Raw genomic sequence first — 15,238 nt, forward strand, 5'->3', positions numbered from 1 at the left:
AATCATTTTACCAGAAGCCTACTACCTGTACCGTGACACTTGCAATAAAGAAATACTTCCATTGCATATATTGAATAGTAAATCTATGTAAACATTAAAAAATTATTTGAAAAAACTAATGCCACTTGACCCCACTGTTGAATGCTGCAGTGTTTGTGCTGATACTGTATCAAGTAAAGAGCAGAACAGTATAGTTACTCACTTTGTATGGTGATGGAGGATGAGTTACTGTGGGGAGATGTAGAATTTGACTCGCCACGTGTTACAGTGTAAAAACATTTCACTTCAACTTCAGCAGGTGATCTCTGATGTGCCATCTTCAGCAGTTCAGTCCCTGTCAGTGTCTGCAGACAAGAGAGGACTCTGACAGTTCCTCCACTTAAAGTGGAGAAATAACACTGAGTCACAGACACTGATGGTGGAGTCTGACAGTTCAGTGTGACTGAGTCTGTCTCTGTGATCACCGGTGGATGAACTGTTAGTTCAGGTGGAAGAAGAGCTGAAAATGTAAAGGTAAACACATGTTTATGAAATACATAATAGTTGTATTAACTTAATTACAATTCCTAACGAGGAATTGTAATTTTAATATAGAGATATTTTAGAGCAACATATACTGTGTAAAATGTGTAAATATACTCAAATGAATAAGATACTATAATAAACTTCCCATACAGTGACAACAGTACAGCCGCACATAAAAGACAATAGGTCATAGACTGACCTTGTACTTGGATCTCATGAAAACAATCTGTTGGGAAAACAATGTGTTAACAAAGTAAATAAATGCAATAATAACTCATTAAGAACTTCAACAAGATGTAGACGGATTAAAACTTTACCTAATGTGCAATTCTATCAATCAGAGGTAGGACTGCTGTGATACATATTAATATACATACAGTGCATATTGATTTCATGATTGGGTGACAGCCCATATCATACAACCTACTTATTCCCAAATTACAGTGTAATTGTTTGTGCTGGTGATTTACCAGTACAGTACATATTGATGTAGGTACCAGAGAACAAGATGTGAAGTTAACAATTAAAGGTGGTAACAATATGGGAATTTAAAAAGAATTTATACTGTAGGTAGTTTTTTAACTGACAGGTATCTATTCTAATATTATGAAGTTTGTATGACTTGTTCTCTTGTTCTTACTAAGTACAAAAAATTACACTGTAAATTGTGAATAATTACACCGTACGCTGTGGGCTGTAATCTAAAGAATTAACCAGTGTTTGCAAGATGAACCTGCATTGGTTTGTATATTAATGATGAAAAAAATCAATAGAAGGTTTAACTTACGCATGAAGACGACAAACAACAGGAGTCCTGCCATGATGAAACTGAAGATTAAGACTGACCAGGACTCCTTTAAGGACTCCTTTAAAGACTACACTTGTGTCTATGGGTAGACTTTCACATACTGAAATGTCATTTTGCAGAACTCGCTCTTCGGAAAACCACAGCGAGCATCAGAGGTGAATCACACTGTTAAACAGGCCACGGAAATACACATACCAAACATCCTTTTCAAAGAACTAACTACGTTTTATTTAGATTAATTTATTAATTAATTTATTTATTTAGATTAATCTACCACATCGGTGGCTAACCTCAGAAGAAAGACGACAGTAAGTTTGTTCCTCATTTCTTTTTCTTTCTGGTTGTTTTTCTCAGAGTAGCTTTTAAACAGAGAGGGGCAGAACTATTGATGAGCAGCGTCTCAGTTTCACTTCTCTTTGTTGTATGTGTGTGTGTGTGTAAAATACTTTAAAAACACACCTCTCCTCACACACTTGACATATTGATGGACTTAGTACTTATCATCAATTATTTCCCATTTTTGTCCAAATTATGCTGCATAAACTGTGTGTTTTTACATCAAGTTGATAAAGTGTCACATTTATTGAATTAATATGTTTAAGTCATCTTTTAAAATGTATTTTCTTATTATACAAGGTATACTGTATACAAGGAAATAACTTCACGAAACAGCTGTGATTGTTTTTATCTCTTTGTGTTACTGTAGGTTAAATCTTGTTTAGTTGGTTTTTACTGTTTTCTGTGTATGTGTGTTGTATTTGTTTACATAAAAAGTACATTTGTTTATCACTCCTCTTGTGTAAAGCACTTTGTAGAAACTTGTTTTGTGTCTAGAGCTTTATGAATAAACATGAACCTGAACTTAAATTTTTTGAAATGAATGGGACTTCTTTTTAATAGTTCTGTATAATGTTTTTATTATTTAAAGCATTGCGACACATGATACACGTTATCTTCTGACTTAACTTCAGTTTCTATCCATTCAGTAAAATTCAACAAAGGCATTACACCGTTCTAAAAAATGTAAACAGTGTAAACATTGTAAGAAAGCAAAATGAAAATAAAGATGCAAGAAAAACAACACTTGAAATTCAAAATGGCTTTAGAGAGCTGTACACTGTATCCCCCTGGTGAGATGCAGCTCGCTCCTCTAAGGTGCAGTTTTCGGTATTTATTCTGTGAAAAGAAAGAAACAGACGTGACTTAATTCTTCTCAGTGAACCGTTCTCATTTATTGAGATTTAAAAGTTACAAATGTTGAATATCTGTCATGCCCCAATAACAACTTATAGAATTCACACATTTTCATGACTGCTCCTGAAATGTTGATTATACTTGTTTTAATTCTAGCGAATTTTAAGCACTGGGGCCACCAAGTGGCTCATATTATATTTGTTCAATGTTCTTTACAATCATCTATCCCTGTAAAACAACCTTCATGTCATCTGTTATGTAAACCTAAAATAATAACCTAAATAAAGCTTTTACGTGTATCCATTCATTGGCATTTTAATAAAATCCATAACCATTGCAACAGTCATTTTTAGGTGTTTGATATGAAAAGTTAATTATATATTGCTTCCATGACCAATCTATTAACATCAGAATCCATTTATAATCTTCTAGGTAACTCTCAAAAAAATGAAATCCCCATTGGTAAAAGTAATAATAATTCTTCAATCTCGGGTTTACCAAATAAACAGTACATGCAGTATTTTCCAGGTATTTATTAATTTAATTTGACCATAGTGGTCATGCTTAAGTAATCCATTAAAACTATTCCCCAACATTTTAGAACCTTATACTTCATTCAAGTTAAGAGAAAGAGAAAATCAGCTCACCAATATTGCATTTATAGATGACGATGCTGTAGGTTTCATCATAACCAGCCTGTAAGTTGTTAATTGAAATGATAAAGGAGAGGGAGAGAGAGAGTAACCTTATGTAAGACACCATGGTCATGAAGGAAAACCTCTTAGCAGAAAAAGAAGTTTTCAAATCCCCATCCACTGTTGAGACTTACCATATAATCCCTGTAATCTGAAACAGAAACCAAAGCACTCCTTAGTACACTTTAACAAACAGGAGCATAAAATATACATGTATAACACTGATCTATTACATTGACATGATCATTACAGCGAATGCAAAAGAGGAAGAAATACTTTGATTTACCAGTGATGATGGCTTTTGGTCTAAATGAAAATAATAGAAAGAGTTTTTTGTTAGTGTCATTACAGAGAAAAACAGTTATATAAACGAAGAATGTAAAATCCAAATAAATATAGTTTGTGTTATTGTGTTGGTTTTCCCAAACATCTCTGAAAACCTGAACAGCTATCAGTATTTCATTCATCACATCCTGACTTAATTATAAATCATCTGATTGGCTATCAGCTGACTAGTAATATCCAGTCACATTCATACAAGTCTACAGGACATCCTTTCAATCCTGACAGCTCAGACATCTGTTTACTACAACGTATGTTTTCAATATGCTGGGGGTGTTAGTTTTACCAGTATAACCATCACTGCTAGTCTGATTAACTGAGAGCCCGGTCAGTTTTGTTATAAGAGGTACATAATCCTCTCAATGAATGTCTGAAACTATGAATTTAAAACTGGGCAACAATGATAAAGAAGATGACACCAACTTGGTTTAACCTGGGAATGTTTAAGAGACAAAGTTTCTTACCTCTTGAAAGCACATTTGTCTAGAAAAAGCAAAAAAAATCAAAATCTGATCATTGAAATATATGTTATCAGTTTATCTATAATTCTGTCATCCTGTTTTTCCATATTTTAATGTTATTATCTTGGTCTATTCTCCACACAAAACATCTGTTGCATGTCTGTCCGTCCTGGAGGAGGAATCCCTCCTCTGTTGCTCTTTCTGAGGTTTCTTCAATTTATCTGAATCGAAGGTCTGAGGAAAGAAGATGTTGTATTGCTGTACAAATTGTAAAAGCCCCCTGAGGCTAATTTGTCATTTGTGATATTGGGCTGTATAAATGAAAATGGACTTGCTTAACTTGACATTGCGAAACTGTAATAATCTCTAATAAAATGCAAATATTGAATACAAGTCACTTCTTTATGTTTTACCAAAAAGAACTAAACTTCTTTAAAGGAAACATGAGGCCACATCAAAGATTTCCTACAACTGCAGTTGGGTTTTACAATAAGAATAAAGCACATATGTATTCAAGCTTATCCCATGTACCTTGTTTTTTTAACTGTGATTGGAATGACTATGACTATTCAAGCCAATATCTTTATTTCAGTATTATTAGACAAACTGGTTAAATGAGACAAGGAAGAGATAATGTGATTTAAATCAGCAAGTTCTAACTTGAGCAACTTTGAACAACATATCTCCATGCTAAAAAAAAAAACTCACATCTTGAACAGATTTCTTGGACACTGAAATAAACTCTGTTGGGGTAAATTTTTAAAGTCTTACCAATTGTGCTTTGGTTGTAGAGAGGTGCAAATCCCAGCAAGATGACACCTACAGTTACTCCAAAACCAGCCACAACTACTACCAACTTCAATATCCACGGTTCTGTTTTGGAACAACAGAGGCCACAAACAAGTGTCATTGCAACTAATAGGACTTTAATGTGAATAAAGTTGTAAACATGATGAATCATTTCAATTCAGGTTAAGGATATATTAACCATCGTAATTATGAAATACAGCTTGTTTCACTGTGACACTGCAGAGCAATAGCCTCCATAATACTTAAACCCAGCAGAAAACAGAAACGTACAGAAGTGTCTAGGCTAAAGTCAGGTTAGCCCACTTTGGATTGTGCAAGTGTGAAAGCTTTTTTTGCCTGGGGCTAAAAATGCTCTAAGAATGATTTAAGCTGTGGGCTAAGTGCAGTGTGAAAAGCCCTTAAAACTAATTCTCAAGATAAATTATGAAATGTTCAGACTGAAGGCACAGGCCCACTGATTTGATTCACATAATTTCTTCTCTGACTAACCAATGAATATCAGGCATCCTTGCCGGTATGCAAGTAATTTTTTAATATATAATGTTTTTTTTGTTTTGTTTTGTTTATCATTTTATTCACATTTTGCACAAAGAACATGACATGACTGAAACACAGTATGTGTGAGCTACTGTTTGTATAGCTTTGGCTGTTGCTAAATGTTTTAATTGTGTACAAGAAAAATCACGGCCGTATGGACAGTCCTTTTTAAAGAAGAACCAAACTGTCAGTAACCACTGATTTAATAAGAAAGTTCTGTAATCAAAGCAATATTTTTTTAGTTGCAGGAAACTTAATTTGTGCCCAAAATCAACAAACTGCAGAGCTACTGAATCTCAGGTGAGGTTTGAAGATGACTTAGTTGAAGAGAGCAGCACTTTACCTACATATTTTTATAATGTGTCAATTTTAGATATTAATTTTAGTCTCCATCTTTATTAATAAAATTAAACTTTTTGTAGAGTCAAGCTCTTTATGTGTGTATGTTTGCATATGAAAGAAGTGCACATAAGAAAAAAGTTTATTTTGGCTATTGGACAAAAAATGTCCACCAAATTTAAAACCAAACCTACGCCTTTGAGGAAAATACTTAAAAAATACTATAATTTAACTATGTTAACAATTTCTTATTCTTATTACGATGGTGTAAGAAATTAAAATCTTATTGATCACCTGAAACTGTTTTCAGTGGGAATACAATGAACAAGAACAGATGGACATAAAAGTGCATAGTTGAAGGCATTTAAAGACTTACACAGTAAGGCATTTTAGCATTTTTATGCAGTAATTAAAAAGTAAGTCTACCTGTTATTTCATCATTAGATGCTTGATTCGTAAGAGCTGCGTCAGGAGAGGTCATAGTTATACCAGTAAACGTTCCTTGAACACACAAAAACATTAAAATTAAAAACAAAAATCACAATATGTTCTGAGAAGTCAACATGGATCATTAAGAACCTGAGTAATTGTGCCACCTGAGGTCGTTTTCACAGGTGAGAGGGATGTAGAGGTTGAACTACCAGTGTTAGTCGGCTTACCAACAGTCTGACCTGGTAATTAAAAAAGTACATATGAAAATATTCAATGGAAAACATACATACAGTGTTTCTTATTATTAATAATTTTGTTGCCTGATGTGGGTTTTATGGGAGTGGAAACCCTACGATAGCTTGGAAGACCTGGTCATTAAGGAGACAAAAAAAAGTAAAACTCTTAATCTATCAATAAATATATAAGTGATATGTGATGATTTTCTGGATTTAGATGTAACATAATTGCTGATTACTTCAGCACTAATGTAATATTGTCTTTAAGGTTAAAGAAATACAGTTTCTTTCCTTACTGAAAGAATGTTGCAACATATTGAAATCTGTTACTGTACATCAGTGTAAGTTGTAGTTTATGTAATGTCATATGCTTTCCATTAACACTAATTTACTATTACTGAAGGCCAAATGTATTTTAGATGATTGTGAACTTTAAAGTGATCTTAACATCGAGTGTTTGAAGTAAACTGACGTGGTGAAGTATAATCAATCATTTTGTCTGGCAGGAATGTAGGATGTACTGTTGTGTAAAGTCAGACTCTTGAGATCAATATGTGTATTTACAGTAATACAGCACAATTCAAAATGAAAATGTCCAAATCTACATCATTTCAAATACTGACTTCTGCGTGAATAACATTTTTTTCTTGTTGCTATAATCTTGAAGGAATGTCCTCTGCATACTCAGTATTGATGAAAGTCAGTTACAGTTTGACAGCACTTTTTCATAGTAATTATTTATTGTAAAATGCTGCAATGATTAAAACCATTAAAAATAACAAATATAGTGATAGAGTGATTTGTGATATTGCAGCTGACCTACCTTTGGTCATAGTAAGTGTTGGTGTTTTCTGCATCTTGCTTGACTCTTTGTCTTCAATATCTACAATAAAAGAAGAAAGGAAGGTAGATTTAGTGATATCTGTATCATGATTAGCAGATCCAGGCAGTGAGCAAACCAAGAGAACAGAGTCACCATCAACATGCTGGAGAGTCATCTGTGGTTTCTGACCTATCAGACAGATTAATAAAATAATTAAAAGTCAAAGCTATAATGTGCCATTTTGCTATCAAGTACACTGTAGTCTCCTGGCATTTACAGATATCCTACACTCATACAATACAACACTTATCATGCTTAACAACCATCTAAAATAATAATTTAGTTTAATTCATCTGATGTGAGTTTGTAACATGTAATACAAAGTGTAATCAAATTTGTCATTACTCAGAACATTTTTGGTGTTCAACCCCTAAAAACATATGTACACCTGAAATATAACACCAAGCCACATATCCTGTGCTGATACTGTATCAAGATATAACAGTATCAGTAAATAAGAAGTAACAGTCACTCACTCTGTATGGTGATGGAGGATGAGTCACTGTGTGGAGACTGAGAATATGTGTCTTCAAACATGGCAGTGTAAAAACATTTCACTTTGACCTCAGCAGGTGATCTCTTACGAGCCATCTGCAGCAGTTCAGTCCCTGTCAGTGTCTGCAGACAAGAAAGGACACTGATAGTTCCTCCACTTAAAGTGTAGAAATAACACTCAGTTACAGGCACTGATGGTGGAGTCTGACAGTTCAGTATGACTGAGTCTGCCTCTGTGATCAGCGGTGGATTCACTGTCAGTTTAGGATGAAGAGATGCTGAAATTTTAAGCATATGTTGGATTAAATAACTAAAAATCACATTTATTTAAAATGCAAATTTTTATTTCTAAATTTATGAATACTCACTTTGAATGATGATAGAGGACACATCACTGTCTGGAGATGGATTCATTACAAGGTAAAAACATGTCACTTTAACCTCAGCGGGTGGACTTTGATTTGTTATCTCGAGCAGCTCAGTCCCTGTCAGATTTGTCATACAAGGGAAACTTTTGGCAGGTTTTCCATTTGTGCGGAAAAAACATTGAGACACTGATGGTGGAGCCTGACAGTTCAGTGTGACTGAGTCTGTCTCTGTGATCATCTGTGGATTCACTGTCAGTTTAGGTGGAAGAAGAGCTGAAAATTTTAGACATAGAAATATGTTATCACATCAAATACTGAATTGTTGCATTAATGTGGTGAAATTCCTAATGAGAAATTGTGATTTAATGTACTGTATAGGAAGTAGAGAAAATGTACTGCACATCTATGTACACAAATTATCAAATTAACTGCAGACTGTAATAAACTGTCCTTACTATGACAGTGCAGCTGTTTATGAACTAATATTAAACTCAGGACTGACCTTGTGCTTTCATCTCATGAAAGGAATCTGTTGGAGAAACAACATGTTAACAAGGGAAACAGATGTAATAATAATTGATCAATAACTTAAAATTAGAGGTTTAACTTACATATGAGGAAGACTAACAGAAGGTGTCCAGCCATGATGAAGCAAAATAATGCAAACGTATTTCTTAAGACTACACTTGTGTGTCTGACTACATGGACTTTGACATACAGGAGTGTCATTTTGCAGAACTTGTTCTCAGGAAAACCACAGCAAGCATCAGAAATGAACCACGCTGACAGACAGGCCACAGAAAAACTTTACAATATTTTATTCAGCCTTCACTATGTGTGGTGCGGTATATTTAGATCAAATCTACCACAGTGTTGTTTAACTGTGTCTGAGAAATAAACGTTTGTTCATCATTTCTGTTGCTTTTTAATTGTTTCTCTTATTTTTTTTTTCTTTTATCTGTTGTTTTTTGCTAAATCAGGCAGGACTGGTGATACAGGCTACATACTGTACATCACATAAATCCGAACCCGTGTCATCACATTTAATTGGTCTTGTTTTTAGTATTTTTGAGGTAACTTCAAAATTAATTTAGGGGAGGGCTTTAAAGAGTTATTTTTTAAACAGCTCACACCTGTAAATACACACTTAGCATGTTCATGGTCTGCCCTAAAAAATTAAATTATAATTATAATAAATTATTTCCCATTTTTGTCCTAAACATTTCACCCAGAAATCTGCATTTCACTTCATATATCAAGAATAATGTTGCAGTGAAGCTTATATTGTACTTGTACAACCAACAGAGCTGCTTTTGTTAATTACTTGCCAAACCATAGCCACTAGCCATATTCCCTGTAATCTAAAACAGAAACCAAAGTACTTAGTACACTTTAACAAACAAATACAAATAAAATATACATGTATGACACTGACATATCACCAGTTTTGGTCTAAATGGCAAAAATAGAAAAACTGTTTTTTGTGAGATAAAGGAAATGTACTTTATGTTCATGACATCCTCTAAAAGTGTTATTTTTTAAACTGTCCATTCTTATCCAGACCTTGCATGTTCATGATCTTTATGTTGTCATTACCCATTTTAGTGCTGACTTTTCTTCACAGAGATCTGCATTTGCCTTTCAGTATGAAGCTCTGTGTTTTTCTGTCGTTTTTATCGCAGTAAATTTAATGCCTCGCCCTCTAAACTTAATATGTACTGCCTGGAGAAATGTATCTCCCCAGTGAAGTAAATACTTCATTAACAAGTCCTGTCACTTATTGACTTATTAACAATAAATTGTCAAACAACGCACAAATTATCATTTGTACCATATATTTAGATCAAAAGCAGCACAGTGTAGGTTAACCAGTGAAGAAGGATGACAAAGGGAGTTATTTCATCATTTCTGTTGATTCTATGTGTTCTAGTCCTGGAGCCAATACTGCAAGATTGATTATATATATTTGGAGAAAAGTCCATCCACCTGCCAGTAAAACAAATTGTTTTCAAGGTGAGCCATTGATTACCAATTTGGATTTTTATTATTATTACTATTATTAATAATTTCGATTATTTCTTTGGTACACTATTTCTTGAAGCATCTTACAAACTGTATTTTAGGGTCAGTCCTTTCTTGTCAGCCTATATACAGCTTCCTGCTAACACTGCGTGTATATTTTCAGTATGACAGTTATGAATGTATGTAGCCCACATTATCGCATTTCATACGGCTGCCACACAAGAACACCGAAACCACTATGAAGGCTGCAAATAGAGACCTCTTCTACGCATCTGCTTTTGTCATCTGATAAAAACAGAAAACCATCTGACACAGAGGTTTGTGCGCTTTATACCTGGTTATTTTTAATCCACCACTTTTTTTATTGCACGCTTGGTGTAGAGTTCATGATGATCTTTTTTTTCCAAATGAGATAAGCATTTCTCTAAAATACTGCAAATCACTGATGACCTTTGCCTTTTGGTAACAGTCCACATTCAAAGACAATATTCATAAGGTCATTGCAGGACGTGTGATGACGCCTCTCGCTGTGATCCCTAATGGCTTTAATTTGCAAAGCTTAATGGATTGCACCTGATCTGATGTGATTCACCTGGTCTCATTTTACCGGAAGCAACTGCATAAAGAGGGAGACACTGACCATGCACCTGTAGTGTAGCTTACTTTTAGACTTCAGAGATCTTTCTATTTGTGCTATATTTTTCTTTTTTATATATTGGATTCTCAGTAATGCCTCCGAAAAAGAAAGCAGCGGACTCTGCTGATCCACCTGTGCCGTCCTCCAGCGACGCCCCGGTTGAAAAGCAGGTCGAGAGTAAATCAGGTCTGTGCGCAGATGATTTAAATGCACATTAAAATAGAGATCGATGTGACTGAGCATATAATTTAAAACAATTTTAAAATGTCCAGTAATGTTTTGTGGTCAGTGTTAAACCTGTCTTGTTCCCCACAAAAGCATAAATACACTTTGTGCACGTTTCCTCTTAGATGTTGCGACGCTGCGGAAACTTGCAGCTCATCCCTCCACAGCTATTATGGTGAAAGAAGCACTTAAAGCGTTGGACTCGCGAAAGGGGGTTTCATCCCAGGCGATACAGAACTATATTAAACAAAAATACCCCTCAGTGGATCTGGTGAGGTTGAAGCACTTAGTCCGCAGAACCCTGAAGAAGGGGATCGAGACTGGCACGTTGGTGAGGCCTGCCAACTCCAATGTCACTACAGGCGCAATGGGAAAATTCAGGGTAAGATGTCAGGTCTGCAGTCTCATCACACAAGCTAAATAACTCCACTAATCTCATCTTTTTGTTATCTGTCATAAGCTTGCACGACAAGACAAGCAGCCAAAGTCAAAAACTGAGAACATGGATCCTAATGTACAAAAAGTCCCAAAAGCAGCCAAGGATGAAGCAAAGGATGGAGCCAAGAAGACCAAAAAAACAGGTAAAGGTAAAATGATTATAACTAATAAAGGCTAGTTTATGAGGTGTATTAACTTTGTGACTTCATAAAGGTGCCACGAAGAAGAAGAAAGACACTGAAAACGACGAACCCAAGTCATTGGAGGTGAGAGACTGAGTGCTCTGAGACTGATGCAGTGTCATTAAATTTGACAGTTTTGCAAGATAAATGCACAAACTTAAAAAAAAAAATAAAAAAATAAAAAAAAAATTCCCACCTATATTCTTGGCCTTTTTTGCTTTTGGACAATCATAAGTAAAAACTGACATGGAACAGTGTTTAAATGAATAAATGGCTTTTTTCCTTATTTAACCTTTTATTTACATATGTTTCTATGTGGTTTGACTGAGCATACATAGTCTTTACAACTGTTTAGTAGAACAGACAATAACTAGGTGAATTAATCATTCATAGAAAATCCAGATATAAACCTTTACATAACTTTCAAGTATCTTCAAAATTATCCAGAGCTGCTAACTAATGACCTCCAGTATTTATAAAATCCTGGCTACAGCCCTTTGACACTGGCTTTTTTCTGTTTTAGGACTCCAAGCCTCCCAAAACGTCAAAGACAGACGAGAAGGCCACTACCTCAAAGGCTGCCCCAGCAAAGAAGCCAAAAGCTAAAAAAGCCGCTGAGAATGGGGATGACGACGGAGCCTCTGACTCAGCCAAAACTAAAGCAAAAACCGCCAAGGAGGCAAAAGCAGGGAAGGCATCGCAGAGCAAGGCTGCTAAAGCAGGTAGTGATGCCCCTGCTTCCAAAGCAACTGGGAAACGTGGGAAGAAGACTGCAGAGTAAACTTGTACTTCTTAAATCGTTTTTACTGTTTTGTTTGGAAATAAAAATATTTTTTTGGAACTTTTGTTGTTTTGTTTTTTTTTTTTTTTAAACCTCTTGACATGTAGAGCATTATACCTTTATTCTGCTTGCAATGTCAGGACATAGTAGTTGTAGCTTCAAATAAACTAGCCTTTTAATACAAACTGTCACACTGGAGTTGAGTTGGTCTAAGGATAGAGGGTGTCATATGCTGAACACTTTTCAACTAGAGTCCTGATAAAGACTCCAGAGTAATGCCTGAGTTGAGACAATTTAATTGACTGCTTCCCTATTCAGGATGTCATGTGCAGCAAAAAATGATGCAGATACTCTGAAGAGGCATCCCAGTGCCACCAGAGGAAGAAGAGGGCTACAAAAAGCAGTGTGGAAAACATACGGCAGTATGTTTTCATAAAGGGAGCAACACAGTTAGCCACAGTGGACACCACCAGCAAAAGGACCGCCAAGACAGCTAGCAGCACATTGATAAATTTTCCAAGAAGAGTCCGTGCTGTGGTATTCTGCAAACTCTCAGGCTGCACCACCTTCTGTTGCTGCTCCTGCTCCAGCTTGAAGAGATGTGTCTGACATGCCTGCAGTGCCTCCTACAGATCAAAGTAAAAACTGTAATTGAAAGTCTTTCTTGCTAAATGACACACAAAGTGTGACTAGTGAAGCTTACATCAATGTCTGCCACTCTAAAATAGGACTGATGGGCAATATTCTCCTCCATGTCGGCTAGCTTCTTATAGAAGTTCCCAATTTCATTCTGATGTAGTTCTGTCAAGTCACTGAGCTGCTGTTCTATAAGATCACACCTGCAAAATAGTGACAACAGTACATCACAAACAGGATACATTCTTTCTACACAGAGTACTATACAGTAGTAAGCTTATGCTACCTGTTTTGTTCCTTTTGTAGGGTCTCCATGATCACGGTATAGTTTTGCTGGTAGTAGGATTTTAAGTTTTCAAAGGACTCCTCAAGTTGAACTTGGTTGTCCTTGAGCTCTTGGATCTCATGGAGTAAAGCATAAACACCTGAGGCCTGGGCACAATCAAGGGCATTGTCCCTGGAGCAAGAGAGGGCTCCAGGGGATCCAGTAGTGCAGCTGGATGCATACACAGAAGTAGCACTGGAACAGTCATCACTGGCATAGTTTGGGCTAGACTGCAACTGTCCTGTCTCAAGGGTCCTCATTCCTCCAGGGCCAACACCCTCGTCTCCTTGGGTTTCATCCAAAGAGTCTTTCAGGGCTGAAATGTTACCAGCACTGCTAAAATCGTTGTGAATGAGGGAGGCCATTTCTCTCAGTGTGGACACCACAGCTCCAGCTAGAGTGACTTGAGAGAATTGACATGCAGTGCAAGATTAGACATTAAATTCAGAGTTTTGCTTCCAGGGGAGAAAATCACATGTACTCTGGTATGAGGTCAATATCTTGATCCCTTTATTTCACTCTATGATTATAGATAAATTAGTTGGTTGTGCTTAGGAGAATATCAATGTGGCCTCTCTGTCCTTAAACTGGCATAAAAAAAAAGTACAGGGAAAGCACAGAACTTTGCTCCAATATTTCAATCTGATGCATATCTCAAAAACATCTTTGTTTTTGAGAGGGAGGTCTGCTGCTTAATGGGCCGCATTTATTACTTTACATGAGCTACCATGCAAGGAACAGGCCTAAGTTACTATCGGAAGCAATTCAAGGTTCAGTGTATTGCTATTATGTGTTACACTTTAAACATATGGACAGGAGGAACCAGGGACTGAACCACAAATCCTGCAGTTAGATATCTGAAAAGCTTGTATGTTGATGTGAGTTTTACTAACGTTACCTACCAAAAACAAAAGGCCTTGTCCTTCTATAAACAGTTGTGGATTATCCAGAGTAGCATGCTGTTTCATTTTTAACATTATACTGTACTTTCTTTTGGTTTGGTTTGGTTTTACAATGATGAGCATCACCCTCCATTAGCAACTAGGTGAACTTAAAAGGAACTGGCAGATATTTCAGAGAAAACCCGCAAACACAACTGTCTGCATTGCCAGACACCTCTAGAAGTAGCTTAAGTGACAAAATACGTTGTTTTTGTGTAGTTTGAGTGAAATTACTTCTATACTGAGATACTTACCTTGAATGAAATTAAGTTGTCAGTGATTTCGTTTGCCAGGTGTCCATCATGACAACAGATGTAGATAAACCTTTTTAGTTTGAGCTGATATTTTGATTATTGTTATTAAAAGCAATTTGAATGGTTTTATTCTCTAAATAATCACACCAATGTTTTATAAAAACGCCCAGTATTCCGTTTCTACGTTGCCTGCTAGCTAAACTGTTACAGAAACAGCAACACGACCCGTAACGCTTATGGGATTTTTTTCAGTTGTTGTTTGCTAAATGCTAAAGCTAACGTTCCTGTACAACCCAAAGATTCAGATGTTGCTTAGCAGCGATAAAACGTAACATAACAAACACATTCTGACAGAGCACAATGTTGTAGCCATGACAGTAGACAATACTTCAAATATGGATGTTGCTGCAAAGAAGCTTCAAATTCTAAATGGATGCCGGATGTTTCACACACATCTTCAATCCGGCAGCACAGAAGATCTATACAATCGCCACAGTTTCAAGGTGCACACCCAAGATTAGTGTCACCAATTCAGTATCCGACCAAATGTGAAATATGGTCACAATCTGCCCTTCTGTTCCTGATATATGGCGTTAAATAATGGCCAGAAAAGTGTTTTTGCTGAACATTATAATGTCACAGTGAAGTTCACCTTTGACCTTTTGGATATAT

General features: G+C 35.9%; 2 protein-coding genes and 1 long non-coding RNA gene across 4 annotated transcripts; 1 reads left to right on the forward strand and 2 right to left on the reverse strand.

The window, feature by feature from the left end:
• Positions 1 to 3,356: 3,356 nt before the first annotated feature.
• On the reverse strand, positions 3,357 to 6,509 carry LOC122981135. The gene is made up of 6 exons (XR_006403164.1): positions 6,308 to 6,509; positions 6,138 to 6,212; positions 4,797 to 4,898; positions 4,029 to 4,047; positions 3,509 to 3,528; positions 3,357 to 3,373 (listed from the first exon to the last, which is right to left on the reverse strand). It is a non-coding gene; the product is annotated as an uncharacterized LOC122981135 (long non-coding RNA).
• Positions 6,510 to 10,756: 4,247 nt separating this feature from the next.
• On the forward strand, positions 10,757 to 12,470 carry LOC122981420 (protein B4). Its single transcript, XM_044350134.1, has 5 exons — positions 10,757 to 10,970; positions 11,135 to 11,391; positions 11,470 to 11,590; positions 11,661 to 11,713; positions 12,153 to 12,470. The coding sequence occupies exons 1-5, from the start codon at positions 10,877 to 10,879 to the stop codon at positions 12,408 to 12,410; spliced, it is 783 nt and encodes a 260-aa protein (XP_044206069.1). The 5' UTR covers positions 10,757 to 10,876; the 3' UTR covers positions 12,411 to 12,470.
• A 44-nt stretch (positions 12,471 to 12,514) lies between these two features.
• Positions 12,515 to 15,012, reverse strand: LOC122981419 (transmembrane and coiled-coil domains protein 1-like). Of its 2 annotated transcripts, none has more exons than XM_044350132.1 (4): positions 14,567 to 15,012; positions 13,333 to 13,774; positions 13,114 to 13,249; positions 12,515 to 13,036 (listed from the first exon to the last, which is right to left on the reverse strand). In XM_044350132.1, the coding sequence occupies exons 2-4, from the start codon at positions 13,734 to 13,736 to the stop codon at positions 12,725 to 12,727; spliced, it is 852 nt and encodes a 283-aa protein (XP_044206067.1). In that variant the 5' UTR covers positions 13,737 to 13,774; positions 14,567 to 15,012; the 3' UTR covers positions 12,515 to 12,724. The 2 variants fall into 2 exon arrangements, with proteins under 2 accessions (XP_044206067.1, XP_044206068.1); XM_044350133.1 differs by having other exon boundaries at positions 13,333 to 13,687; positions 14,567 to 15,011.
• Positions 15,013 to 15,238: the final 226 nt, after the last annotated feature.

The sequence above is a fragment of the Thunnus albacares genome, chromosome 4 (genome assembly GCF_914725855.1).
Source record: "Thunnus albacares chromosome 4, fThuAlb1.1, whole genome shotgun sequence".
Taxonomy (NCBI): Eukaryota; Metazoa; Chordata; class Actinopteri; order Scombriformes; family Scombridae; genus Thunnus; species Thunnus albacares.